We start from the raw sequence: 26,921 nt of genomic DNA on the forward strand, positions 1-26,921 counted from the left end.
TAGTGATATTATGAAAATATCATGGAACGTCATAATGACTGTTGGTGGTCATAAAACGCTATATGACACTGTGTGAAGCAGCAATAGCCCCATAACGAGGTTTCATGACACAGAACCATGAAAATGGTCATTGAATATCATAACAGCCGTCTGAAGTCATAAAACACTTACAACACGGCTTGGCAAACGGTGTTCGGACAAAGCATAGTCATGACCCAATTCATGAATAAACTCATGGAGTGTCATAACAACCACTGATAGTCAGAAAACAGCTATGACACTGAAGCAACAGTAGTCCCATAAAAATGATTCGTGGCACATACGAAAATAGCCATGGAATGTCATAATGACCGTCAGTAGTCACAGAACACATATATGACACTGTTTGGAGCTGCCCCATAAAATTTATTCATGGTATGTCATTCAAATAGTTATGGAACGTGATAATGACCATCCATAGTCATAAAACACTGTATCGCACTGTTTGAAAGAGTGGTAGTCCCATAACATTGATTCGTTACACATATCATGAAAATAGTCATGGAATGTGATAATGACCATCGGTACTCATAAAACGCTATCACACTGCTCGAAGCAGCGCTAGTCCCATAAAATCAATTCATGACACATGGCATGGAAATGGTCATGGAATGTCAATATGACCGTCGACAGTCGTAAAACACAGTACGACACTGTTTGAAGCAACAGTAATCCGACATAATAAATTATTTGAACAAATGCTGAAAATAGTCATGAAAACTCATAACGACAAAAAGCAGTCATAAGGCACTGCAAAAGCCAGGGGTTGACAGATCAGGTGTTGGTGACAGCAATGTTGTTACTAAGTCATCACAACGCTCTGCAGGTGTAGTTCCGTGCTCTACTTCAAGTGTATGGCACAAGAAGCAACATACCTGAGTCCTGTCAGTGGCGTTCACGTATGACGCCAAAATTCTCGAAGCCGAGATAACACTTCTCAAAGCAGTTGGAGTGTCCTCTTCAAGCAGGCACTTTTGTCCAATGTCCGCATGAAGCACCACAACTAGGCACGCTACGTCTGTCATCTTTGCTGAAAAACAAGCTCTATCTCACTGTAACGGACGCGACCTCACCATACCAGACGAAGCGTATACGAAGATCACATAGCGTCCTCTAGATCACATAAACAAAATACAGAAGCCGACACTGAAGATTTTTGTTTAAGTTTAATTTGTACAAGCTTTCGCGTGGAGGTCCACGCTTCCTCAGGTACAAAGTGAAGTGGTGACACACATAAGTATATATAGTATAGACATATACATATGCACGACTACACACACTGCTGTACAAAGAAAGGGAATGGGAAAGGAGATATGGTGCCACATGTCTGTGTACGAAAATAGCTGGGCAGACGGATAAGTGACCTCTAACCGTTTAAGAACAGTAAAAGGTAAATAACTATTAAATTTACATAAGCGGATATAACGAGCCAGGACTAAGAATCTTAGTCCTGGCTTGTTATATCCGCTTATGTAAATTTAATAGTTATATACCTATATTTATTTGTGCACAATTCTTGAATCTTCGCTTCAGTCATCGTCTGGCACTCCGTTAGATAATCCGTAACCTTCCCTTTTGTCCATTCTGGGCCACTCGTTTCCCATACTCCTGACCCCCCTTCCGCGAAACTGGGTTGGCGAGCCTTTTTGTTCACAATAACACCTTTTACTGTTCTTAAATGGTTAGAGGTCACTTATCCGTCTGCCCAGCTATTAATTGTACACAGACATGTGGCACCATATATCCATTCAAATTCCCTTTCTTTGTACAGCAGTGTGTTTAGTCGTGTATATATGTCTATACTATATATACTTACGTGTGTCACCACTTCACTTTGTACCTGAGGAAGCGTGGACCTCCACGCGAAAGCTTGTACAAATTAAACTTAAACAAAAATCTTCAGTGTCGGCTTCTGTATTTTGTTTACATACCAGACGAACCAAAACGAAAAAAAACGAACGCCGCGCCGACGGCCGTGACTTGGCTTGGCTTGCCGCCCGCCGACTCCAACGTGCGTCGGTCCCCTGGCGGGGTTTTCCGCCAGGGGACCGACGCCTGTTTACCTCTTGGAAAAAAGAAAAATAACGAAACGGAGCTAATTGCACACCTCTGACTTTGGCCTGCCATAAACACTATATCTCGTCAGTGTGTGCTTCTTTCGTGCTCTCTAAAACACCAATGATGGTAGTATAGCCTTTCTCTCAAAACCATCATTGACGTCTTTTAACACCATTTTAACACCCTTAACTCGCGCAAAAAGAGTAAAAATCGTGTAACAAGGGTGTTTTCGTGTTTACACCCTTTTTCACACTCTAGTAACACCATTTGATTTGCCCGTAGGTGTAAAAATCCGTGTAATTTTCAGAACACCTTTTCTTACGCTGTTTTTTACGCCTTTTATTACACCTCATGGAGTAAAAAGGGGTGCTTATGTAGAAAAATACGGATTTGGTGCAAAACTGGGTGTAAAAAATTTACTGTGTAGGTGGTGCAAACTCGGAACGTATGGTACCAGTTGACCTCCCAGCTCATGTTTTTCGGCAGGACCATATATGTGCATCCTCGTTCATCGCATTTCATCATCATGCAGCATCAACCAAGTTCAATTTTGGTGTACGAGATCGTTCTCACAGCTCCCAACGCGGCCATGTCTTGGGTGATGCCGGTATTAGAGTATCAGCTAGCTTGCATCGCGTATAATAAACACAACCATTGGCGATCTCGATTACAGCGCCCTCAGAAAGCGTTTGAAGCATTTGAAAACGTTTTGAGTAACGACGGACACCCCTACACCCAGAGTGGAACTGTTCCATATGTGCTCCGTCAATAGTTGTGCAGAGTTCCCACGAGGGTGTCTCTTTCTTCCCAGTCCGCCGTTCGACGCCTCCTTCAGCTTACGGTTGCGGGGAGCTGTACCGTAAAAGGCAACAGAACCTAGGAAGTATTCTAGCAAAGTAAGTGTATGTCCAGTCGCAAATTTCAACAGAAATTTTATGTGGATTCACTTGTGTACCAGAGTGATGTCTAGTGCAATGAACTGCTTCTATTTGGGATGAAGCGTTGCAACTTGATCCAGGTGCTGCCCAACTAGTCCCACCCAAGTTCCTGTTGGATAGGATCTACAAAAGCTTTGGGGATTGAAGTGGTTCCATTATAGTAACAAGTGCGCTTGACCAAACTTCACTTTGGAGCAATTTGCTTCAAGTTGATTGGAAATGAACTTAGCAGCCAAGATTCACTTTAGAGGGTTGTGAACATAAGCTTATGATGATAAGCTTAGAAGATGGGCTTATAAACAGCAAAAACTGCAAACATAAAAATATGAAATACACACATCAACGAGATAACAAAGCACACAAATTAAAACCGCTAATGTGTGAAGTTATGCACGCAACTCGACGTACCTGAGTAGGTTGCGAAAATGATTGTGCAATACGATAGTCCGCTGCGTCCCGTAAGCTTTCGCCATGGCTTTCGCGGACTTTTAAACCACAACTTTATCTATAATGCTCTCGTCGTCATGTGCAACCAAGCGTCATCGGCGCCAAATCTGAATCTATTTTGAAGTTGGAAATTTCTGTTAAAACAGGTGTTTCATTTTCCGTCATTCAACTAGTCACACAGCGTCCGTACAAAAAATGACTTTATTTGTGTAGTGAAGTGATCTGTAATGCAGGTTGTTCTCGAACCTGTCCATTAGCAGCTTTATTACGACCAAGGGCAAGCGGTGTGTGCACCGTGTCGGTTGTGAATAAACATCCTTAAGTCCCAAATGTGAAGCAATGTGTCTAACAGTAGTCATGTACTGGACTCAGCATCACACGGTCTAAAAATGAGCATTTATTGATCATTATTACTAGTCAATTTGCATATCTCAACTTGTGTGCCTCTCCTTCTAGCAATTTACGTTATATCAGTTGGTTCAAGGTAACCTCCCATGCAGCATACAATTTTAAAATCAATTGAACAAGGCATACTTTAATCCCTGTAGTAGTGCGGTGTCGCATGATTCATGCGAGCGTTGCTGTTGGCCTCCATAATGGTGTTACATGAGACAATAAGGCTTCAGAATACTTTCCTGTCCAGAAACTATCTGAAGTGTATTCAAGTCTGGTCCGTTTCAGACTTCCGCGTAGGCGCTCTTCAGAGCAGAACCGTTCTTTCGTCCACTTGCAAGTGGATCCGTTTAACCATATCAAAATTTGAGTGATTTCCAGCTCGAAAGTTATTACTAGCTGCAAGTTCATTTCTGTTTCCACAATCGCGTAACAAGTTAATCGATTTCGGCTTTTTTTTTTTCAACTGTGTGGGCGTCTCCGTCCAGATGGTATCAGGAAATCCCAGAAAAAAGGCAGTCGAAACTACACACCTCACCACTTTCACACCCTACCACTCTGGTACAGTAGGGCAGCATGCGTGCTACCTTCTTGCGTGTTGTTACTGTCGTCCATGTTTTCCAAGTCTCGTTGTTTACGGTCTATGCACTTCACGACGTTACCTCTTCAGATGTTGTGTGTCCCAAGAAAAATGGCGGGCAGTGACATTTGTGTCGTGCGGAAATTTTGATTATGTTACAAGAAACGTAAACGAATGTAATGGTGGCCACACCCTGTTGGCAGCGGTCCCGACTGACATGTCCTAGGCATCTCTTAATGACGTAGGACGCCCACTTGTGCAAACGCAAAGTGCTCCAGGACATTATTCAAAACTGAGCGACTTATCGCCATAGCTGGGCGAACTCACTCATGAGGGCCCTCATGAGTGCTCCTCACCCTCACCTCACGCCTTTGAGGTGAGGGTGAGTGAGGGCAAGCCCGCCGATCAGGCCATCCGTGAGTGCATTCATGAGGTTCTGAACCCTCATGAGGTCTCCTGTGAGTGCACTCATGAGGTCTTACTCTCACGAAGTCTGCTGTGAGTGCACTCATGAGGTTTTGCCCCTCATGAGACCTCATGAGGGGCACTCACGAGGTCTGAGGGGCGCCAGGTCTCTGTGAGTGAAGTCACTGGTGAGGCCTGAGGTGTGTGAGGTCAGTATGAGGGCATTCAGAAATGAGGTCAAATGACGCATACCAGATGTGCGCAAATTAAATTATGAAGGCATTGATGATATGCTTCCAGCGACACAACTACCGGCTGTGTGCACGCTGGTGTGCACGCTGGTGTGCACGCTGGGCTGGTGTGCACGCATTTAGCAATTTCGTCTACGTCGCGCTGGGAACACAGCAAAGCGTCCTGAGCTGACTGATTACTTGGTGATATGGTTCCAGTGACCCAACTACCGGCAGGGTGCACTTTAAAGGGCAGGTGTGCCCGTTTTTAGCAATTTCTTCTATGTCGCGCTGGGAACACAGCAAATCGTCCTGAGCTGACTGATTACTTGGCGATATGGTTCCATCGACCCATATACAGGAAGGGTGCACTTTAAAGGTCTGGTGTGCACGTTTTTACATTTAGTCTATGTCGCGCTAGGAACACAGCAAAGCGTCCTGAGCTGACCGATTACTCGGTGATATGGTTCCAGTGACCCAACTACCGGCAGGGTGCACTTTAAAGGGCTGGTGTGCCGGTTTTTAGCAATTTTGTCTACGTCTCGCTGGGAACACAGCAAAGCGTCCTGAGCTTACTGATTAATTGGTGATATGGTTCCAGTGACGCAACTACCGGCAGGGTGCACTTTAAAGGGCTGGTGTGCCCGTTTTTAGCAATTTCGTCTACGTGGCGCTGGGAACACAGCAAAGCCTCCTGAGCTGACTGATTACTTCGTGATATGGTTCCAGCGACCCAACTAACGTCATGGTGTACTTTAAAGGGCAGGTGTGCCCGTTTTTAGAATTTTCGTCTATGTCGCGTTGGGAACACAGCGAAGCCCTATTGAAAAAACCCATAAGTAATTCATATAGGTCCTGTGTAAAATTATATAGGATGCTACAGGATCCATATGGGTTATTTAGGAACCTATATAACTGCTGTGTAGGTCATTATAGGATCCTATACGAGTCCATGCAGGAGTCATGTAGGAGCCATAAGGTCCTATATAACTCCTGTGTAGGCCATTATGGGATCCTAAACGAGCCCATGCAGGAGTCATGTAGGACCATGCAGAACCCATAAGTTCCTAGATTGAGGATGTAGGAGTTACACGGGTCCTATATGTAGACCATGCAGGAGTCATACAGGGTCACATAGGGCCACATAGGAGTCATCCTTTGTCGACCAGTTATAAGTCCCTGAAACCCTGAAACAAGTAAGAACGTGCAGGAACACATATCAGCCCTCCTAATTTTTAGATTTTAGGAGGGCTGATATGTGTTTCATCAGTTATTTTAGGTTGCAGCTTGAAATAACTGACGTTCGATTCATTTTTGGAACATACATACAAGTCGAGCGACCAAATTGAGCGACCAAACATCAAACATAAAATGGTGCGTGCGTTCTATGCACACATTTGGCATATTACAGTGCTTTGCGTTTTTCAACCGTCTAGTGGTTGTTGAACCCCATCCAGGGATATTGCTTTGTCGCTCGATGGGTTTCCGGGTCTAATATCTCGGCCTGCAGCTGTCACATCTGGACGCGTTTTTTGGTGACGAATTCCCGTTTCTTCCCCCTTCGCCTGCATGCTCGTTGCTTGTGAGAGATCCTGACAGTTGTCGAGATATTTGGAAATTCAAGGCCCCCGTCGGTGCTTCCGACACCTCCAAAGTCCCGTAACTCTCGCCCCGTTTGTCGGATCGAGACCAAAATTTAGGTCCGAACAGGTCTGGAATAGCTCTACGTTCGCTCAAATCACACTAGCAACCGATCTCTAGTGGTTTAGAAGTTGTACGAGGAGACGCGTTAGAAACGCCGTTTTTTCGAAATTCGAGGCCCTTTTTCGGAAATAAGCTCGCGTCGGACATGGTTTATCTTTGGAGAGCATACTGTTATCAACGCGGTGCACGTGGTACAATTTACCACACTTTTCCAACTTTAGCGGTTCTCGAGTTACAGATTTCCGCGTTTACTGGCCTCCCAGTACATGGGACCGACGGCTTTTCCCCCCAAAACGTTCCCCTTGCTGCGGCATGGTCGTGTTTCCCTTCGTTGTGACCGTCTCGATGTGCTCTTTCGAACAGCGTTGATCCCGTAGACACGCGACGTTCCGTTCTCGTGATATCGGCTTAAGAGTATGACGAGGCGACCAGTCTGGCTAGCGCAAAACTGAAACGCTTCCCACTGTTAGGAGTCTCAACTCGCTTACCCGACGTCCGATTCAGTCGAAATTTTGTGTGCATGTACTGTGTTCTCTGCTCTACACCTTTCTCATTCAGACCACCCGTCCCTTTCCTGTGGTTGATGCGTCATTCTCTAAATTCCTGACACCGACCACCATTCCCTGACTTTGTCCCCGTTTTCAAGTTCCAAGCCCGCGGCGGATGCGAATTTCCTTTTAATGGATAAGTGCACTTGACATAGGCAACGCGTAGAAACTTGCGGGACATTTCTATCCCTCTCCGTTCTCGAGTTAGGACACCGTGGCAACAGCGGCCCTCTTATACATAGGACCGGGGGCATTTTTCTCGATACCGGGTTTTTGTTGGCGTAGAAAGGCGATTGATGTCTCTTTTTGACGGGAAAAGCATCCTCTTTCCGATAGTATTAGTCCCGTCCTCGCGCAACTTTCCGTTCGCTTGCCATAGTGCGAGTAGTGCATGAACAGCCAGCGTCTTCCTTCCCTTCCACCGCCGCCACCAGTCGGGGCTCTGGCGTCCATTTGGCTTGCAAAGTTCGTTGACGTCAGACGCGTTTGTTCTCGCCTCCGGATTTTCGCGTTTCGTTGTGGTTCTGGGCTCCTCTGGTGCACCGAACTGCTGTGGATGTGTTTTTGTGCTCTACAGGTGATGCCTGGGCATGCTTTCGTGTGTACGTGTTGGAAGTTAGGTCAAGAAGCCCTTAGATTTGGTGAAGTAAAGGTTAGTTGCGTGCCAGTAGTGTCATGTTTCGTGCTTTTTGTTCAGTATTCTTTCTAGCATGTGGGTTCCTCCTACTTGACGCTCTCACTGTGATTATTACCCTTGTGATTCCTCTATCTGTTAGCTCAGTGTCCCTATTGGTAAACCTCCGACGCTTATCAGGGTGAAGATGTCACATGTGACGCTCCAGTGGCCCTGTTACTTATGACGAATTTGTGAATTTCAGATGCTTTTCACGGATCGATTTCCGTGAAGAGCGCAGCTGAGCCAGCACATACACGACGTGGGAAAATTAACAGATACGTCATGGAAATGTTGAAGGACAAAAAGTAAGTCGCGTCGAAGTACGTTGCAGAGCTCTTCACTGATTTGTGTTTTACTGTGAAACAGATGAGGCATACGCCTCACCCATGCAACTCCGTCATCTGCTCCACGGCACTGCAAGCCTTTACAGCTCTGTCCTTGAATGTAAAAAAAAAAGTGAATGGTATTAATAAATAATTTGCAGGGGAGTAGACGGTATTTTATTATACTACTCTTTTATTATTTTTGTTCATTACATGTGTATGCATGTATCGCCACAGCCAAATTTAATTCCGTGTCCCCATACACGCAGTGTACAGATCATATAGGAGACGCAGGTCCTACATCTCCTATAATACCTATATTGCTCCTATAAAACCTATAACTCCTGTGGTACCTACACCACGTATAGGTCCTATATCCAATAACATCATATGAAGATTTACATATAGGATTTTTTAGTAGGGAGCCCAGGACACTTGGCTGTGTTCCCAGCGCGACATAGACGAAATTGCTAAAAACGTGCACACGAGCCCTTCAAAGTGCACCCTGCCGGTAGTTGGGTCGCTGGAACCATATCACGAAGTAATCAGTCAGCTCAGGAGGCTTTGCTGTGTTCCCAGCGCAAAATAGACGAAATTGCTAAAAACGTGCACACGAGCCCTTTAAAGCGCACCCTGCCGGTAGTTGGGTCGCTGGAACCATATCATAAAGTAATCAGTCAGCTCAGGAGGCTTTGTTGTATTCCCAGCGCGACGTAGACGAAATTGCTAAAAACGGGAACTTCAGCCTTTAGCTGGATCGCTGGAACCATATCACTAGTGCCTTCATAATTTGCCCGCGTCTCGTAAGCGTCATTTGACCTCATTTCTGAATGCACTCATACTGACCTCACACCCCTCAGGCCTCTCCAGTGACTTCACTCACACAGACCTGGCGCCCTTCAGACTTCATGAGTGCACTCACAGGAGGTCTCATGAGGGGCACAGCCTCATGAGTATACTCACAGGAGACCTTATGAGGGTAAGACCCTCATGGGTGAGGGTTTCGTTTGTGAGTGCCGTGAGGGTGAGGGCATGTGCCCGTCAGGGCCGTGAGGGTGAGGGCGAGTGAGGGCATGTGCCCATGAGGGCCGTGAGGGTGAGGGCGAGTGAGGGCCTGTGCTCGTGAGGGCGGTGAGGGTGAGGGCGAGTGAGCGCATGTGCTCGTGAGGGCGGTTAGGGTGAGGGCGAGTGAGGTTTCACCAAAATGCCCACCTATACTCATCGCACGACGTGGCGTGCACTTTGTGGTAGGTCTATATCAGCCTAAACCGGACCATCTTAGGCGACACTTGCTTCACTAGGCTTGAGGAAGGCCCCCACAATAATTAGGATCATTTAGTGAGTCATTACACTAATTGGGGAGCATCTAAGATGTGTCCAGACCACTGTGTGAGTTGCCGGCTACTTGATCTGACAAAAAATAAAAACAGGTATAAAATAAAATAAAAGATTGAAATAGAGCGGAGAGAAGGAGTTTAGTTGAAGATCAACGACGTCATTTTGAAGAAACCGGTCCGGAACGGCCGCTGACCGCTGGGCGTCGGAGCACAGACGCAGGTAACACCCTAGTTCCAAAGCATCACACATGGAGGTGCCACCATCCTTCTGACCACAAGTTCTGGACATCCTGTGACGTTAGCTGTGACGTCATCATGGCATGTCTGGGCAGGTCAGGACAGCTCTGGACATGCAAGGAGAAAAACACTCATAATACAGAGGTTGGGAAAGCAAGAGTAAATATGCTACCCATCAATAGTAAACAACAAAAAAAATCAGCCACAGAAGGAAAGCAGCCCACCACAACAGCAGTCACGGGGAGCGCAGAACGATGCGAATGCTCCATCCGACAGCCAGGCAGAGAACTGACTCGTAATGGTTTTTTCACCTCTATACAGTCGCGCATCTGCAACCCTCTAGCGGTTACTCTCTCAACTAATTTCATGACAAAATTATTTAGAATCACGCCAGCGCTCCTCTCGTTTCCAAGGCAGAAGAAGATAGAAAATGACGAGGATGCCTGGACAACAGCAACCAGCACCCGACATGCACGGGCATGAAAATCATAAAAAGGGGGACAAAGTTATCACGTGCGAAAGAATTAGTTACACAACAAATCAACCCACAGCAACGGCAGTCACAGGAGCACAGAACGATACGTCCTTCCTTTCCATCCGGGAGCCAGGCACAGAACTGAATTGTAATACTTTTTTCTCCTCTATAAAATCATGTGTCTGTCCCTCTTGCGGTTACTTTCTGAACTAATTTAATCACAAAATTATTAAGAATCCTTCTGGCATTATTCCCATTTAAATCAAGGGTGCAGCAGCACTAGCGTCATCGTCAAGACAAGAACGTTCAATACGAACCTTCCGTGTCCATAAAAGAAAAAAATACAGAGCGTCAACAAAAGAAAGCATGCAGGTCAGGACATGTCAGGCGTGCTGTTAAACGCGGAAACATCGCACGAGCGCTGGGCAACAGAGAAAAGCAAACACTTGAACAGAGTGAAAAAGACATCCACCATCATTTTTCACATACACTGCATTCCTTCATTGTAAATCACAAAATCCACCACAATCGTCACACACCATTCACCAGTGATGAACCACACATCCGCAACCCATCAGAGGCAAACGGGACCCCACCGAAGCTATGCTCTTCCACTAACGGCCAACACTAGGAACATAATGAACGCGTCCACACCCGTCAGTGTCCAAGAGAGAAGTGTATCCTTGCGCCCTCTCCAGGCTTTGCTCATTGGTCGTGACGTCATCCTATTGTCTCAGAGCTACACTATTTTTCCACTAATGTCCAACCCATCTCCTCTGGACAATGTCCACCTGAAACAAGAGTCGCGGCATGACGCCATCACCTAGGCATAAACCTGCGTGGCTCAAGGGCAGGGGACCTGTTATTTATTGAATCACTATCCCACAATTATTTCCTTTATTCTACTATAATGCTTGCATAGGAAATAGAAAAAGTATTGCAGAATAACGCTACACATGAGAGGTGACTGTAGGAGCAAGCAGGTTAAGCCTTTCATTCCCGAAGTCTTACTAACTGAGACTCGCAAAAGAACAAAATATCCTAACACCACCAATGGCTCCATACAACAAGCTAATCGAGACATGTACGTCCCATCCGAGAGCCAGGCAGATAACTGAATAATGACGCTTTGTTCCTCCTGAATAAAGCCACACACCTGTGCCTCTTGCGGTTACTCTCTAAACTAAATGAATCGCAAAATTATTAAGAATCGTTCTAGTTCTACTCCCATTCAAGGCAGCACTATCGTCATGACAAGAATGTTCCTTGTCAAAAAAAAAATCAGAACTACATGCAGAAGGAAAGCATGACAGAACAGCTCTGGGCATGTCAGCGCATGTTTACCAGACAACAATGGGGAAAAAAAGTGAAGAGAAACACTTGAACAAAGCAGAAAACCAGCATCGAACTATTTCTAAACACACACACACACACACACACGCGCGCACTCCTCTTACTCAAAACCAGTGCTCATCGTAAATATATCCAGGAAAATTCACACCATCGACCATCCCCCATTTTTCTATTGCTACTCTTTTTTCCGGTAACGGTCAATGCATTGCTACAGACAACTGAAAGACTGCGTGACGTCATTACATCCTGTCTGAAGAAAGCGGCAAAGACAAACACTCCTATTATTTATTGAATCTCAAGATTATTTCCTTTGTCCTACTCTTAATGATCTTCATTCTTACATTAAAATTCCACAAAAAAGCACTGTGCATATTAGCGATTTTCAACCCAAAGGCTCATCATGGTCATTAGAATCACAACAGCAGTAAACTACCACTGCTCTTTGAAATAATAAGCGAGAACTCTCAACATCATCACCAGGCTTATGTAATACATGGCGCTCAACCTTTTCTATGCTCATACATTCGTTGTCTGAGGCTACACCTGCGAGCAAAGAGGCGCTAAAGCCTGGGGGCAAAGTTCCGTTCGCACTCGACGAAGGACTAGACTGGAACATGACTGCATTCCTACTATATTAATGATTATTGCATTGCAGTTTAGAAAGACTATCACAAAAACTACGCTCAACTATAATTTAGGAGCATTAAAATTCTACTTTCTATGGAAACTGTAATTGCCTGGTTACTTGGATCACTATTAATCAAGCGCTCCAATTTTTCCTCTTCCCATTTCAGCCTTGGCATGCAGTGAAGCAGACTCACATCCAAAATAATTAATTTACACTGAGGGTGGCCTGCGCTCAGATGCAAGCATTTCTGCACAAATACCTATAACAGCTGTCTTCTTCAAGATATCGAGCACCCAACAAAATCAAAAAAACTTCCCCACTTCCACTAACAGATTACTATTCAGCTTTTACCAGGAGGCTTTCTTCTGCATAAAAGTAGAGAAAATAAGAAAGAGCAGGAAAAATCACACGCACTTTTGCTCGCATAGATATAAAAATATAAATAAATAAACGAGGCACACGCTAATAAAATAAGAAAAAGGCACCCATTTCCGCTATCAGATAACTATTGCATAATGCTAAATACACAATTGCATTGTCCCTGCGGGAAGAAAGCACAGAAAAAGGACACACAATTGATTTTAAGCGAGCAGGGAAAGTTACTTCTTCTCGGACAGCTTAATACCATAGTCTGAATTTTTGCAAAGAAAACGAAGCTTGAATAGCGCTACGAACGTGACAGACACATACTAACAAACAAACAAACACTCCTATTCATTTCTACTGATAGAATTGGAGCTAAAGGTGTGAACCAAACTACAAGAACAAAACACACTGCTTCAGGAAAGCATATTAAATGCACAGCGACAGGACAGGCGTCGGGCACTCACAAACTAGCATGCCCAAAACAAAGACATCACCAGGTTCGCGAGGCAATTCATTAAAAACTCTCGGCCTATCCTACATATAGTAATGCAAACGCAATTACCCATACGTCTTTATATTTTTTATCCAATATTTTATGCAATAGTGCATGAATTTATCGTTCGTGCCACCTGAAAAGGCACACACAAAGCATATACTCCCAGCTTCAGCTTCAGAAAAGCGCGCGCGCGCGCGCGCACAAACATACACACGCACAAGCACACTCACATTTTTGGTAGCCACATCGAGTGTAAACCCAAAGTCAATTCACAGCCGCATAAATCCATATTATTCCTCAGTTCAATAATTATCCTACCATCGTCAAAACGCGGTACAGACATACACGTATACGAATGCGAAACAATAGGGAGTTTTAGTTGGCCACTTCTGCTCCTCCGATAACTTTCCGACTCAGCTTTCTGCAAAATATGCATGCGTATACTGAGTCGGAGATCTCTATCGGCCTACATAAAATATCGAAATCCCACTCATTCCGAATTTATCGGACTTCTTTCGTGCGAGCTTTCGTGCTCCCTCTGAGCTGGAGCATGCGCAGAGCGCTCACTTACAAACAAGATGGCTGACAACAACAGAAAAAATATCGTTCACTTTTGGCGTGCACTGTGAACAATTTTGGTCTGCAACTTCCTGAAATCATGGGTGGGCGACAACCACGGGTACAGTAGCGGACGTCCTGAAGGAAGGATAGTGGACTCTCGACGAGGCGTAGTGTGTGTACTTCCCACGTCTGGACGCGTAAGCCTAAGTGAGGATGTGCATGGTTTCGCAGACTATTTCTGACAAAAAGCTGTTGCTGGCGCATAAATGCGCACAGAAGCATTTAGCGACATTACATCTTCCACAACTATTGATCCAAATGCTTGTAACACGCGTTTCATGCGCATAATGCAACTGGATTCCAGTAAATGAAGTTAAGATTTTTGCGAACAGATGGCGTCCCGCTTGATTTTCCGTATCTGTGGGTCGTTCTCGGTGACTCTTCGTCTGCAAACTAAAACTGCGGACAAGCGCTTTACGAATCATTCGCACCGACTCGTGAGTCGTATCTGTTTTTCCGAGATCGTATCGAGCGGTGTTATTGTAGTGGGAACCATAACTCCCTAATTGCTAGGTCTTCGTTCCGCATGTAACAGGATATCGCCAGTGGACCGTCGCGAACCAAAAAAGAAAAGAATGCGTGTTCGCTATACGTCCAAAGGAAAATGGTGCACGCTTTTGCGCGGCAATTATGATACACAATGGAATTCACTTCTTTTAGCTTTTATTTCCTTGCACCCATTTATTTTGCAAGAATACTATAGAGTGGAATGGGTAAATGTGAGCATCATTCAGTACACACTGTAGCTGTCATCATTTTTAAACCAAACCACTTAACATGTGTTCATAGGCCTTCACTAAATAGATGAGCCGCTAATAACTCGAAATAAAATCAAATCAAATAATCATTCCAACATCGCTGACTGCAAGTTTGGGTACCGAACAGAGCAGTGCGCTCCCATCCACACGCCTTAGGCTGACCTTACACACCCGAAGCCTTTTTGAATACATTTTCCTGTTGCTGGAATAAAAGATTTATCGCGAGGGTACTACAATGTCAGCTCTGCTGCTGTTTAAGTGATAATACAGTGCGCTCGAACCGCGCCCCACGCGAGCCGTGCGCGGGCCCGTTCTCGCGGTTTGGACACGCGACGCGCGCGATCCGTTACCGATTCCCCGAGCGAGCTCACTGTTTTATCACTTAAACAGCAGCAGAGCTGACATTGTAGTACCCTCTCGATAAATCTTTTATTCCAGCGACAGCAGAATGTATTCAAAAAGGCTTCGGGTGTGTAAGGTCAGCTAAGGAGTGTTAAGGAGCACTAAGGAGTGCTGCTCTGTTGGGTACCCAAACTTGCAGTCAGCGATGTAGGAATGATTATTTTATTTTATTTTATTTTAAGTTATTAGCGGCTCACCTATTTAGTGAAGGCCTATGAATACATGTTAAGTGGTGTGGTTTAAAAATGATGAGAGCTACAGTGTGCAGCGAATTATGTTCAGATTTACCCGTTCCACTCTATAGTATTCTTGCAAAATAGATGGGTTCAAGGAAATAAAACCAAAAAAGAAGTGAATTCCCTTCTGTATCATAATTGCTGCGCAAACGCACGCATTTTCCCTTGGATGTATAGCGAACATGCATTCTTTTCTTTTTTGGTTCGCGACGGTCCACTGGCGATATCCTATTACATCCGGAACGAAGACCTATTGTTTCGCATTTGTATACGTATATGTCTGTACCGCGTTTTGACGATGGTAGGATACTTATTGGCCTGAGGAATAATATGGATTTATGTGTTTGTAAATTGAATTTGGGTTTACACTCGATGTGGCTACCACAAGAGTGAGTGTGTGTGTTTCTGCGCGCGCGCGCGCTTTTCTGAAGCTGGGACCCCACTTGAGAAGTAAATGCTTTGTGTGTGCCTTTCCGGGTTGCACGAACGATAAATTTTTGCACTATTGCGTGATATATTGAAAAAAAATATAAAAAATAAGGGTAATCGCGTTTGCATTGTTATCTGTAGGATAGGCCGAGCGTTTTAATGGAATTGCCTCGCGAACCTCGTGATGTCCTTGGTTTTGGCAGGCTATTTTATGAGTGCCCGACGCCGGTCTTGTTGCTGTGCATTTGATATGCTTTCCTGAAGCAGTGTGCTTTGTTCTTGTAGTGTGGTTCATGCCTTTAGCTCCAATTCTATCACTAGAAATGAATAGGAGTGTTTGTGTGTTTGTTAGTATGTGCCTGTTCGTAGCACTGTTCAAGCTTCGTTTTCTTTGCAAAAATTCAGACTTTATGGTATTAAGCTGTCCGCGAAGAAGTGGCTTTCCCTGCTCGCTTAGGATAAATTGTTTGTCCTTTTTCTGTGCTTCCTTCACTCAGGGAAAATGCAATGGTGTATTTAGCATTATGCAATAATTATCTGATACCAGAAATGAGTGTCCTTGTCACAGTTTATTAGCGTGTGCCTCGTTATGTTATTTTTTTCTCTTATGGCTATGCGAGCAAAAGTGTGTGTAATTTTTCGCGGCTCTTTTCTTATTTTCTCTACTTTTATGCAGAAGAAAGCATCCTGGTAGAAGCTGAATACTGTTCTATCAGTGGGAGTGGGGTTCTTCATTTGATTTTGTTGGGTGCTCGATATGTCGATGAAGTAAGCAGTGCTTAGTTTTGCAGAAATGCTGGTATCTGAGCACGGAGTAGAAATTGCTATATTTCTTTGCTGCCTAAGAAGATTTGTACGTCGTTTTCCGATCAGGAAATAGCAAACCACGTTTAGGTTACGCGAAATAGAAAATGAAGTTGTGTACGCTCTGTGATGTTCTGTTGCGGGCTTAGGCCTTTCCCCCGATGAGCAGTATTTTGTATGCGATGCCGCATGTGTAGACTTGTTCAGTAGTGTCTTTCTTGCTGCAGTTTTTACCCTTCGCTAATATCTTGTTATCGTCGTCTTGTGTTAGCCGTTGAGCTTCGTAGCGATGTGCGGTAACATTGCAATTATTCCTGAGCGCTCCGTGTTAAGCCTTTTCCCACTCGTATGTTGTATGTGTTGTCCTGTGTGTGTGTGCGTGTGCGAGTGTGTGTATGTAATTCCTCAGCAGTGGCTTGCAATTTCTACCCGTAAAAATTCGGGATATATCGTACTATACTGCCTGAGTAGAAGTGATTTTCCCTGATCGCGTAAGGTAGTTTGTGTATACCCTTGTCTTCTGCTTTCTTTACGCAGGGACAATGCAGCTGTGTGTATCGCATTATGCCATAATTTTCTGATAGTAGAAGGGAGTGCCTTTTTCTCATTTTATTAGAGTGTGCCTCGTTATTTTATTTTATAGCTATGCGAGCAAAAGTGCGTGTAATTTTTCGCTGCACTCTTCTTATTTTCTCTAATTTTACGCAGAAGAAAGCCTCCTGGTAAAAGCTGAATAGTGTTCTATCAGTGGAAGTGGAGCCATTGATGGTGTTAGGATATTTTGTTCTTTTGCGAGTCTCATTTAGTAAGACTTTGGGAATGGAATGCTTAACTCCTACAATCACCTCTCATGTGTCGTTTTTCTCTGCAATACTTTTTCTATTCCCTATGCAATCATTAGAGTAGAATAAAGGAAATAGTTGTGGAATAGTGATTCAGTAAATAACAGGTCCCATGTCAAGAGCGTACGCGTCCTTGAGCCACGCAGGTGCATGCCTAGCTGATGACGTCATACTGCGACTCTATTGTTGAAGGAGGACCTTGTCCAGAGGAGATGGGTTGGACATTAGTGGAAAAAACAGTGTAGCTCTCAGACAATATAGGATGACGTCACGACCAATGAGCAAAGCCTGCAGAGGGCGCAAGGATTCACTTCTCTCTTGGACACTGGTGGGTGTGGACCCGCAATTCTGTTCCTAGCAATTGCATTGGCCGTTAGTGGCATAGCGTAGCTTCGGTGGGGTTCCGTTTGCCTCTGATGGGGTGTGGATGTGTGGTTCATCACTGGTGAATGGTGTGTGACGATTGTGGTGGATTTTGTGACTAGCGGATTTACAATGAAGGAATGCAGTGTATGTGAAAGATGATGGTGAGTGTCTTTTTCACTCTGTTCAAGTGTTTGCTTTTCTGTTTCCCAGCGCTCATGCGATCTTTCCTCTTTTAACAGCACTCCTGACATGTCCTGACCTGCATACTTTCCTTTGTTGACACTCTATTTTTTTTGTTTTATAGACACTGAAGGTCCCTGTTGATCGTTCTTGTCTTGACGATGATGCCAGTGCTGCCGCACCCTTGATTTAAATGGAGATAATGCCAGAACGATTCTTAATGATTTTGCGATTAAATTAGCTCAGAAAGTAACCGCAAGAGGGACAGACGTATGATTTTATAGAAGAGAAAGAAGCATTACAATTCAGTTCTGTGCCTGGCTCCCGGATGGAAAGGACGTATCGTTCTGCACTCCTGTGACTGCCGTTGTGGTGGGCTGATTTGTTGTGTAACTAATTCTTTTGCACGTGATAACTTTGTCCCAGTTTTTATGATTTTCATGCCCGTGCATCTCGGGTGCTTGTTGCTGTTGCCCAGGCATCCTCGTCATTTTCTGTCCTCTGCCTTGGAAGTGAGAGTAGCGCTGGCGGGATTCTTAATAATTTTTTCATGAAATTAGTTGAGAAAGTAACCGCTAGGAGGTTGCAGATGCGTGACTATATAGCGGAGAAAAACCATTATGAGTCAGTTCTCTGCCTGGCTGTCGGATGGAGCAGTCGCATCGTTCTGCACTCCCCGTGACACCTGTTGTGGTGGGCTGCTTTCCTTCTGTGCCTATTTCTTTTTGTTGTTAGCTATTCATGGATAGCATATTTACTCTTGCTTTCCCAGCCTTTGTATTATGAGTGTTTTTCTCCTTGCATGTCCAGAGCTCTCCTAACCTGCCCAGACATGCCATGATGTCACAGCTGACGTCACAGGATGTCCAGAAGTTGTGGTCACAAGGATGGCGGCACCTCCTGGTGTGATGCTTTGCAACTAGGGAGTCACCTGCCTCTGTGCTCCGACGCCCAACAATGGTCAGCGGCCTTTCCGGACCGGTTTCTTCAAGATGGCGTCGTTGATCTTCAACTAAACTCCTCCTCTCCACTCTATTTTAATCTTTTCATTTTATTTTCTACCTATTTTTTATTTGTTATCAGCTCAAGTAGCCGGCAACTCACACAGTGGTCTGGACACGTCTTAGATGCTCCCCAGTGTAATGACTCACTGAATGTTCCTAATTATTGTGGGAGGCCCCAAAATTACTCTAATGGACATATTCGCGTCGCCCCTGGCGGCGGAATGTCTTTCCACCCAATAATGGTGATGCTTTACGAACTGGCACGTACGTTGCCTGGGAAAGTAGAAAGACAAGATTGGAAGAAGAATGCGGAAAGAGTGAAAGCGCATTGTACCCATTACGAGACCTCAAATGTCCGCGTAACCTTGAAACCAATTATCTCCCCAGAATGAACATGACAGTCGCCCGCATGTGGGTCCATGGCGATATTTTCCGCTCGAAGATGGCGGACTCAAGGGCTGGGCATGCGCATACGCGTTGTCGGAAATGGTCCATTGCTAATTAATGGCGTCCAGGTCACTGTGTGAGTTGCCGGCTTCTTGAGCTGATCATATACTACTGCTGCCGATTGTATTACCTACCTTTTTATTCCAGATGGAAGCGTCTGGCGATGTCAAGCTTATGTTGCACTCCAGGTTCGTGAAGATACTGATATCGGCCTTCCGTATTGGGGGTGTGTAATAAGTATGGTACGTTGCGCTTGACAGAGACAGAAGCACTCGCAGGTTGTGGGGCAGCTGCAACGTCTTCATGAACTCCAGTGTGCGAACCTGCAGAGCGGAATTTCATATCGATTATGATGATTCGATAATATGACTATTTGGGGCATGCGGGTGCAGGACGCGAGGAACATATAAATATATTCTGCATCGTACCTTTAAGAATGCGTGTCTGTCTGATTTTGCATATTGAAACGCTAAATAACTTTATTTATGGCAACTATTGCTACACTCTTAATACGTAACCTGCTGGAACCACAACGATGCTGTTTTTCGGCATTAGGGACCATCTGTGACTGCGCCCTTCGTTAAACGGTATTGGTGTCGTCCTGGTAAATAGTGTTCACAAAATGACTTGAAAGTGTCAGGAACCTCGAGAAGCTCGTACCCGAGTGTCGTCGTGGCGGCACATGTGCCGAAAGAGAGACGTGTTCTTCTTCCTTACACTGTCTGACGACGCTACGCTTTATTTCAGGGAACGCTAACGGACGTATTTTGGTTACCGTTTCCGTTTTCGGTACTGCTATATTTTCGTTTCCAGTTTCCGATACCGTCCTTTCAATTTCGTTTCCGTTACTGTTTCCGGTAATGGAACGGTTGCTACAGAGCTGCGTGAGGGCAGCCCGTCTGGCTCTATCAGCGCCCTGTTTTGCCCAAGTGCTGCTTCGGTGTCACGCGTACACACTACACAAGTAATTTTACGTCGTTGGGATGCGCACATCTTGTAGATAAAAAGATATGTGTGTAAGAACATGTTTTCAGTTTTCAGTGACTCTGAGTCCAGCAAACTCAAGACGGGCGCAACTTTCATCCCATGTCGCATTCATAAGCGGACGCTCTGAATACTAAATAATACTGCCATGGCCACAGTGAAAAGAAAAAAAAGTACAAGATAAGTAACTTAATATCATAGGCTGGCATCCTCGTGCTTTGGTAGAGTATAGTCGTGTGTTGATGTCATGGAGTTATGAGGACTGGCGCGTACTAAGTGAGGGATGCACCCTCAAGATCCAATTTGCGCTTTCTTCTCATGCTTTCGTGTAGTATTTAGAGAATTACAGAGAGTGGAATCATCAAAATACAAAAGCAAAAAATGGAAAGTCACTCAAATGTCATCGCACAACAGGAGTAGGCATTACCCGAATTCAATACCGGACGATAAATTCGTTTCCGTTTCTGTTTGCGGTAATGGAGGACCGTGGTATGCGTTTACGTTTTCGTTATCGTTACCATCTCCAATTTCGGTAACATACCGCTTCTGTTTCCGTTACCATTACCGTCACCCTTCCCTGCTTTATTTACAATATATACATGGGTCAAGGGTCATCAGTGGAAGCACATCAAATCACCATAACGAATCATAAGTCAACTAATGCACCACAGGTGTCTGCCTAAAAGGGCATGGAGGGAAACACGGAAGCGGGTATTAGTGCAAGGGGTCAAGCAGATGTCTCGGCCACCTGCTCGCAAGACATTTTAAACATTCCAAAGCTGATGGGTGCTTTTAAGTCGAAGGACAATGCCTTCGCCATAAAAGAGTGACGTCAGTTGGGGCTTTGCCTGATGCAGTTAGTCTTTACTATGGGTAAGTGTTCTCTGGCGCATTTTCTTTGTTGCCGTTCCCTGCCTCATTGCGCCAGTGTTGTATTCATTGTGTGTTGTTCAAATTGCTCTGGATTTATTAGCTGTTATATACAAAAGTTTCTCTTGTATCGACCTACTATTAGTACGATCAGCAGATGCTGAGCTAAGCTCAGGCGCAACAAATACTAGAATAATGGGAACATGTCGTTACTCAGAAAGCAATGCTTACTGAAGGAACTAGGAGCTGTTATAGCTTCGTAAACTGCAAGTATGCAGTAAATAGTGTGAGATTGAAAATGATATCGCAAATGAAGATGCAATTTCTTCTGAGGTTACATCTATCAAATGCACTATTATAAAATGTCAATAATATTACTCTCCGGGATCTCGAGAAGGATTCGCGTCGTAACAATTTCCTGTGTTACCGCTTTCCTGACTCTCGCTATGAAACGTGGGCTGATCCTCATAATCTAGTGGTATCTTCTTGTAGCGCTGACTTGATGATGACCGTTCAGTCCACGGATATTGAGTGGGCTCGTCACATTGGTCAATATACAAACACTCGATTAATAACGTCAACCAAGTTGAAAGACAAAATATAGCTCTGCCGCAGGAGCCGTTAAACTTGGCGTGGTTCAGTATTTCTACCTCACCCTGTTTTTGACAGGAAAGAGACTTGTGTAACACGGTCGCCCTTCCGGCAGACCATTTAAGCTTCTGGCAAACGACTTCTTCGGTGCATGGTTTGTCAGACCTGAGACGTGATGATGTACTGCACCGTCATGCTTTGCATGCCGAAGAAAGCAGTGTCGGACCCAAGTATTTCCTTCCACCAGTTCCTCTTTAAATGATTTCTTACAGGAGCAGTGGCTGGAAATAAATCGTAGGGTCCTACCTAGGCAAATGCTTTGCCATTGTTTCACATTTCATATACGATGTAGTCTACGGATGGTAGTGTGCAACATAAACACTTTCACCTAATAGCTGCGTACCTTTTACACGTATGTCTCTCTGAAACCCTCAATTCAAGAGTTTAGCACGAACACAAAGCTCAAAATTTTAGATATGGCTTCGTAACTACTGTTCTTGCGGTGTTCGAAGAATACGCAAAATAACCTGCAATGACGCCACGGCGTCGTCTCACAATGGAACCCGTGGAGTAAGAAGCTGCCTTCAGCTATTAAGCAGGATGACTTCTCATGACGTTGCCTGGCCCACATCGCTTACGGGAAGTGACGATACACTCGTGACATCAGCGATCACGGAATTTATGCAGCCATGTATCCTCCACGAGTGCAAAGGGAAGACGCAGAAACAAGCACCACACCAAACAAGCACCACCAGTGTCGAGGAAAAGCCATCATCAAGACAAGTTCCCACAGTGGCTTCCATCCGAATACCATAATGAAGGTTACGAGAAATTTGCAATGGCAGGCCACAAAAAGGAAACATATTAAAACAAAAGTAAAATGAACAAGCGACTGCTGATTCAAAACTCAAGTGCTTGCTTATACAACGAAATCCTTTAGATGTTGTAAGTGGTGTCAGCCATTTCTTTGCCAGGAACACCGTTTCTTCTTGCCGTCATGTTTACCTATTATCTGTATATTAACACGGAATGCCTCTCATGCAAAACTTAGCTAAGGTGTGAACGCGCTTACATCTAACAATCTTAAATCCATGGTACCATGTTGGGAGTGCCGGTGTAATATTTGACCAGCATTCCCAAAATTCAGCCGATATTGGCTCATTATTGCGCATATTGAGCCAGTATAGGCTAAGGCTAGTTACTAAGGTTCTGCCAATATATGCTCATCATTCGCCCAATTATCTCAAGACGAATGTTAGACATACGGCCATGCCCTATATTGGTTATATGTTGGGAATAACAGAGCCTTTTCGCTAATCTGCAAAATCAAATAATAGTTTTCCCGCGTTAGCTAAACGCGAAGCTAAAGCGCGAAAGCTAGAACGTCAACAAAGGCAACGATGGTCTGAATCCGCCCCTGGTCAGGATCCCCGCTAGGCCTGGAAAAAATCTGCTCTTTCTCCCTCTCTCTCTTTGCTGTGGTGACTGAAGTATGGTAGTGAAGCATGGTGAGTATGGTGGTGACTGGCTCAATGTATTGTTTACATAGATGCGCTTTCTATTGCAGCGCTCCTAGCGGCAAAGTTTGTATTCTTGTGCGATGTTCTTCCATCACACGCGCGCTGATGTGGCTGTCAAATGCACGTGTCTCCGCTTTGCTTGCACAGGAAACCGTCTTCGTGGATGGCGCCATATCGTAACAAGTCGTGAACACTAGTGCGCGGGGCGTGGTCGCCTTTGCTTCGTAGTTTCCCTTATGGGTTTCGATATAAGATCTCCTCTTTGTAATCGTGCATGACAAAATGGGATACACTGTATCTTCCATAGCTGAAGCAGCCTGAGCTTGGCACCAGGAAGGAGAGGGGCAGAAACGCGTTTATTTCAAACGAGAAATATTTAGTATTAAAGACAACAGATATATGAAAAACAGAAACAGAGGGTAATGACCAACCTCCATGGAGCGAATGTACAGCGAAAAAGCTGCGAACTTCGCTGACCGCCATGACCGCTTTGCGGACCGCCATGAACGTTTAGTCCCCGTGGTTTTAAAGAAGAAAACTTAGAAATGAAGAAGGACTCGCGATTTTTGCGCTTGCAATCGGTGGTGTAGCCAGATTCCAGAATTGCAATAGACAGGTGTGTATCCATGTCGTGCCCGGGAAGGTTAAAATGTATAGCAACGGGAGTGGGGTGATTATTGACAATGTCGGATTTATGACCGTAAAACCTCTGACGCATGGTATTGGATGTTTCACCAATGTACTGAACATTGCATTTCATACATGTTATTAGATAACAAATGTTAAAGGAGTTACAGTGCAATGATTGTTTAATTTGAAAGATGTAGTTGTTTATGGTACTGGAGACCGAAGTGCAGGTAGAAATAAGATTACAAATTTGGCAGCGTATGCCATTGCAGGGACCCGAACCAGGTGTTGTAGTACGGCGCAAACGCGAAGAAGTAAGGATATTCCGGATATTCCTTGACCTGCGGAATGTGACAATGGGGGCAGAAGGAAATAGTTTTTTCAATTTTTCGTCACTGTGTAGAATGTTAAGATGGCACTGAAAAATAGTTTTCGTGTTACGAAGGGCTTTGTTGTAGGTGGTCACGAAAGTAATGTTTCTGTGTTCCTCGTTAGGTTGGCTGGAAAGAAGTGCCTCTCTGTCCAGCGAGCATGATTTGGTGAAAGCATTTTCAATTAGGTTGCTGGGATAGTTACGCTTCCTGAAATCAGCAGACATTTCGTGAGCGCGTCTGTGCAAATCGTCGGTATTGGAACGCATACGCTGCCAAATTTGTAATCTTATTTCTACCCGCACCTCGGTCTCCAGTACCATAAACAACTACATCTTTCAAATTAAACAATCATTGCACTGTAACTCCTTTAACATTTGTTATCTAATAACATGCATGAAATGCAATGTTCAGTACATTGGTGAAACATCCAATACCATGCGTCAGAGGTTTTACGGTCATAAATCCGACATTGTCAATAATCACCCCACTCCCGTTGCTATATATTTTAACCTTCCCGGACACGACATGGATACACACCTGTCTATTGCAATTCTGGAATCTGGCTACACCACCGATTGCAAACGCAAAAATCGCGAGTCCTTCTTCCCAGGCAAAAATCTGGAGTGGGACCACTTCAAAGTGGTTTATTGGACAGGTCCCACTTTGAGTGTGGGACCACTTAGTGACTGGGACCAGTTGAAAGTGGAACCAGCTTCACGATGGTCCCACTTGAAGTGGAACCAGTGGAATTGATCCAGTGGTCCCCTCTGGCTAAGTGGTCCGGGATCCGGCCACTTAGCAGCTGGGACCACTGAATGCATGACCGAAAATAATGCGTAGAAATGCACATATTGCTCAAATAATTACCGTTTATTCTGCTAAAAGCATACACTGAGCAGAAAGAAATAATCAATACATCTCTACATTTACATACCACGTAGTATAAGTCTAATCACTCACTGTGTCTAGACAAAGCATATGCCTGACTGTGCGATGCACTCACGGACCACAGGGAGCTTTCGTTCGTTGGCCACCTCACATCTTGTATTTTCTTAGAGAAGATGACACGACACTCCTGTTTTCCATGCAGGTCGCGACATACACCCCATTCCTCTTCACCGTACGTTCGGAATCTTCTTATCCTGTTTCTCTTCAAGTTCCTCCGAAGTTTCTAAAATGAAACATCTAATTAATAGTAATCAAAACATCACGGTCTTCACTCATACCTGCAAACATTCGCGACGTGCAGTCCGATTGGCGTTTCACAGTGCGTTCTTGCCTCTACGCTGTTTACGTCTTCTTTTCGTCAAAACTCTTCCGGGAAATCGACAATGTGTTGCACAGGAACCATTGTCATCGCATTGTCTTACAAAGCGCACTGAAACACACGTAAATACTGCACAGGAGATACGCCATCACCATCCTTGCGACGGTTACTGAAGACAAAACAACTTGCTGCGACGCGTCGAAGTTCTGTTCTAACTAGTGATGTGTCGTTCGTGGACGAACCCTTCAAACTGAACTAGTCATTCGGGTGAACTGAACGAACTAGTTCAACAACAACCAAAACATTAGTTCCTCAATTCAGTTCATTGGGCCTCGACACCCACAACGCATACGCTTTGATACGCTTCCAAGTGTGACATCTGCGCCATCTAACGAACGTTTTGTAAAGCTAACAAAGCACATGCGCGCAAGAAGAAGGGCGGGAGACCACGGCGCATACGCTGTGGCCTTGAGTGGCTGTGACGCTGCGCTGAAGTGGACTGTGTGAAGGAAGAGAACTGGATGAACTAAAGAACTAAACGACGTCGCGACTCGCGAGCAGAGGTCGGCACTTTGGACCGCCGCTCACTCATGCTCACTCACCAGCAACTCGACTCATTGCCCGCTCACTCATGCTCACTCACCGGCAGCTCAGCTCACTGCCCGCTCACTCATACTCGCTCACCAGCAGCTCAGCTCATCGCCCGCTCACTCATGCTCACTCACCGGCAGATCAGCTCATCGCCCGCTCACTCATGCTCACTCACCGGCAGCTCAGCTCATCGCCCGATCACTCATGCTCACTCACTGGAAGCTCAGCTCATTGCTCGCTCACTCATCCTCACTCAACGGTAGCTCAGCTCATCGCTCGCTCACTCATGCTCACTCAACGGCAGCTGAGCTCATCCCTCGCCCACTCATGCTCATTCACAGGCAGCTGAGCTCATTGCCCGCTCACTCATGCACACTCACATGTTCATCGCTCGCTCACTCATGCTCACCTTCTTCAGGATGCTCACTCATGCTCACCTGCACAGGAAAACTTGTATTACACGTACGTACGAGGGCCGTGGTCGGAACTCGGGAGATATAGCTCCTGTTGGGGCGGTGGTAATCTTGCGGGATACAGGTTATAGAGTGTGGCGGCCCGGTGACGACGATGACGACGTGCCTCTGCTTCCACGCGCTACGGCGCTGGCACAGCAGTTCTACCGGCACCGTCCTAGCGTGAGGCCACGACCATCTGCCCGCTGGGACATTCCATCATCGCCGCTCAGGACTCATGTATAGGAACACCACCTCCTCTACAGATGGTGACCCGAACAACGAACACCATGTTCGCAATGCAGGACAGAGGAGTAGCAACA

General features: G+C 45.1%; 1 protein-coding gene across 1 annotated transcript in view; it reads right to left on the minus strand.

Moving 5' to 3' along the window:
- LOC135366342 (uncharacterized) overlaps window positions 1-26,921 on the minus strand; it is a 315,008-nt gene that overhangs the window by 43,498 nt on the left and 244,589 nt on the right. Inside the window, exon 7 of the mRNA XM_064599010.1 lies at window positions 19,457-19,645. Coding sequence (XP_064455080.1) covers window positions 19,457-19,645 — 189 coding nt within the window. The remainder of the gene's footprint in view (window positions 1-19,456; window positions 19,646-26,921) is intronic.

Source organism: Ornithodoros turicata, chromosome 8, assembly GCF_037126465.1.
Source record: "Ornithodoros turicata isolate Travis chromosome 8, ASM3712646v1, whole genome shotgun sequence".
Lineage (NCBI taxonomy): Eukaryota > Metazoa > Arthropoda > Arachnida > Ixodida > Argasidae > Ornithodoros > Ornithodoros turicata.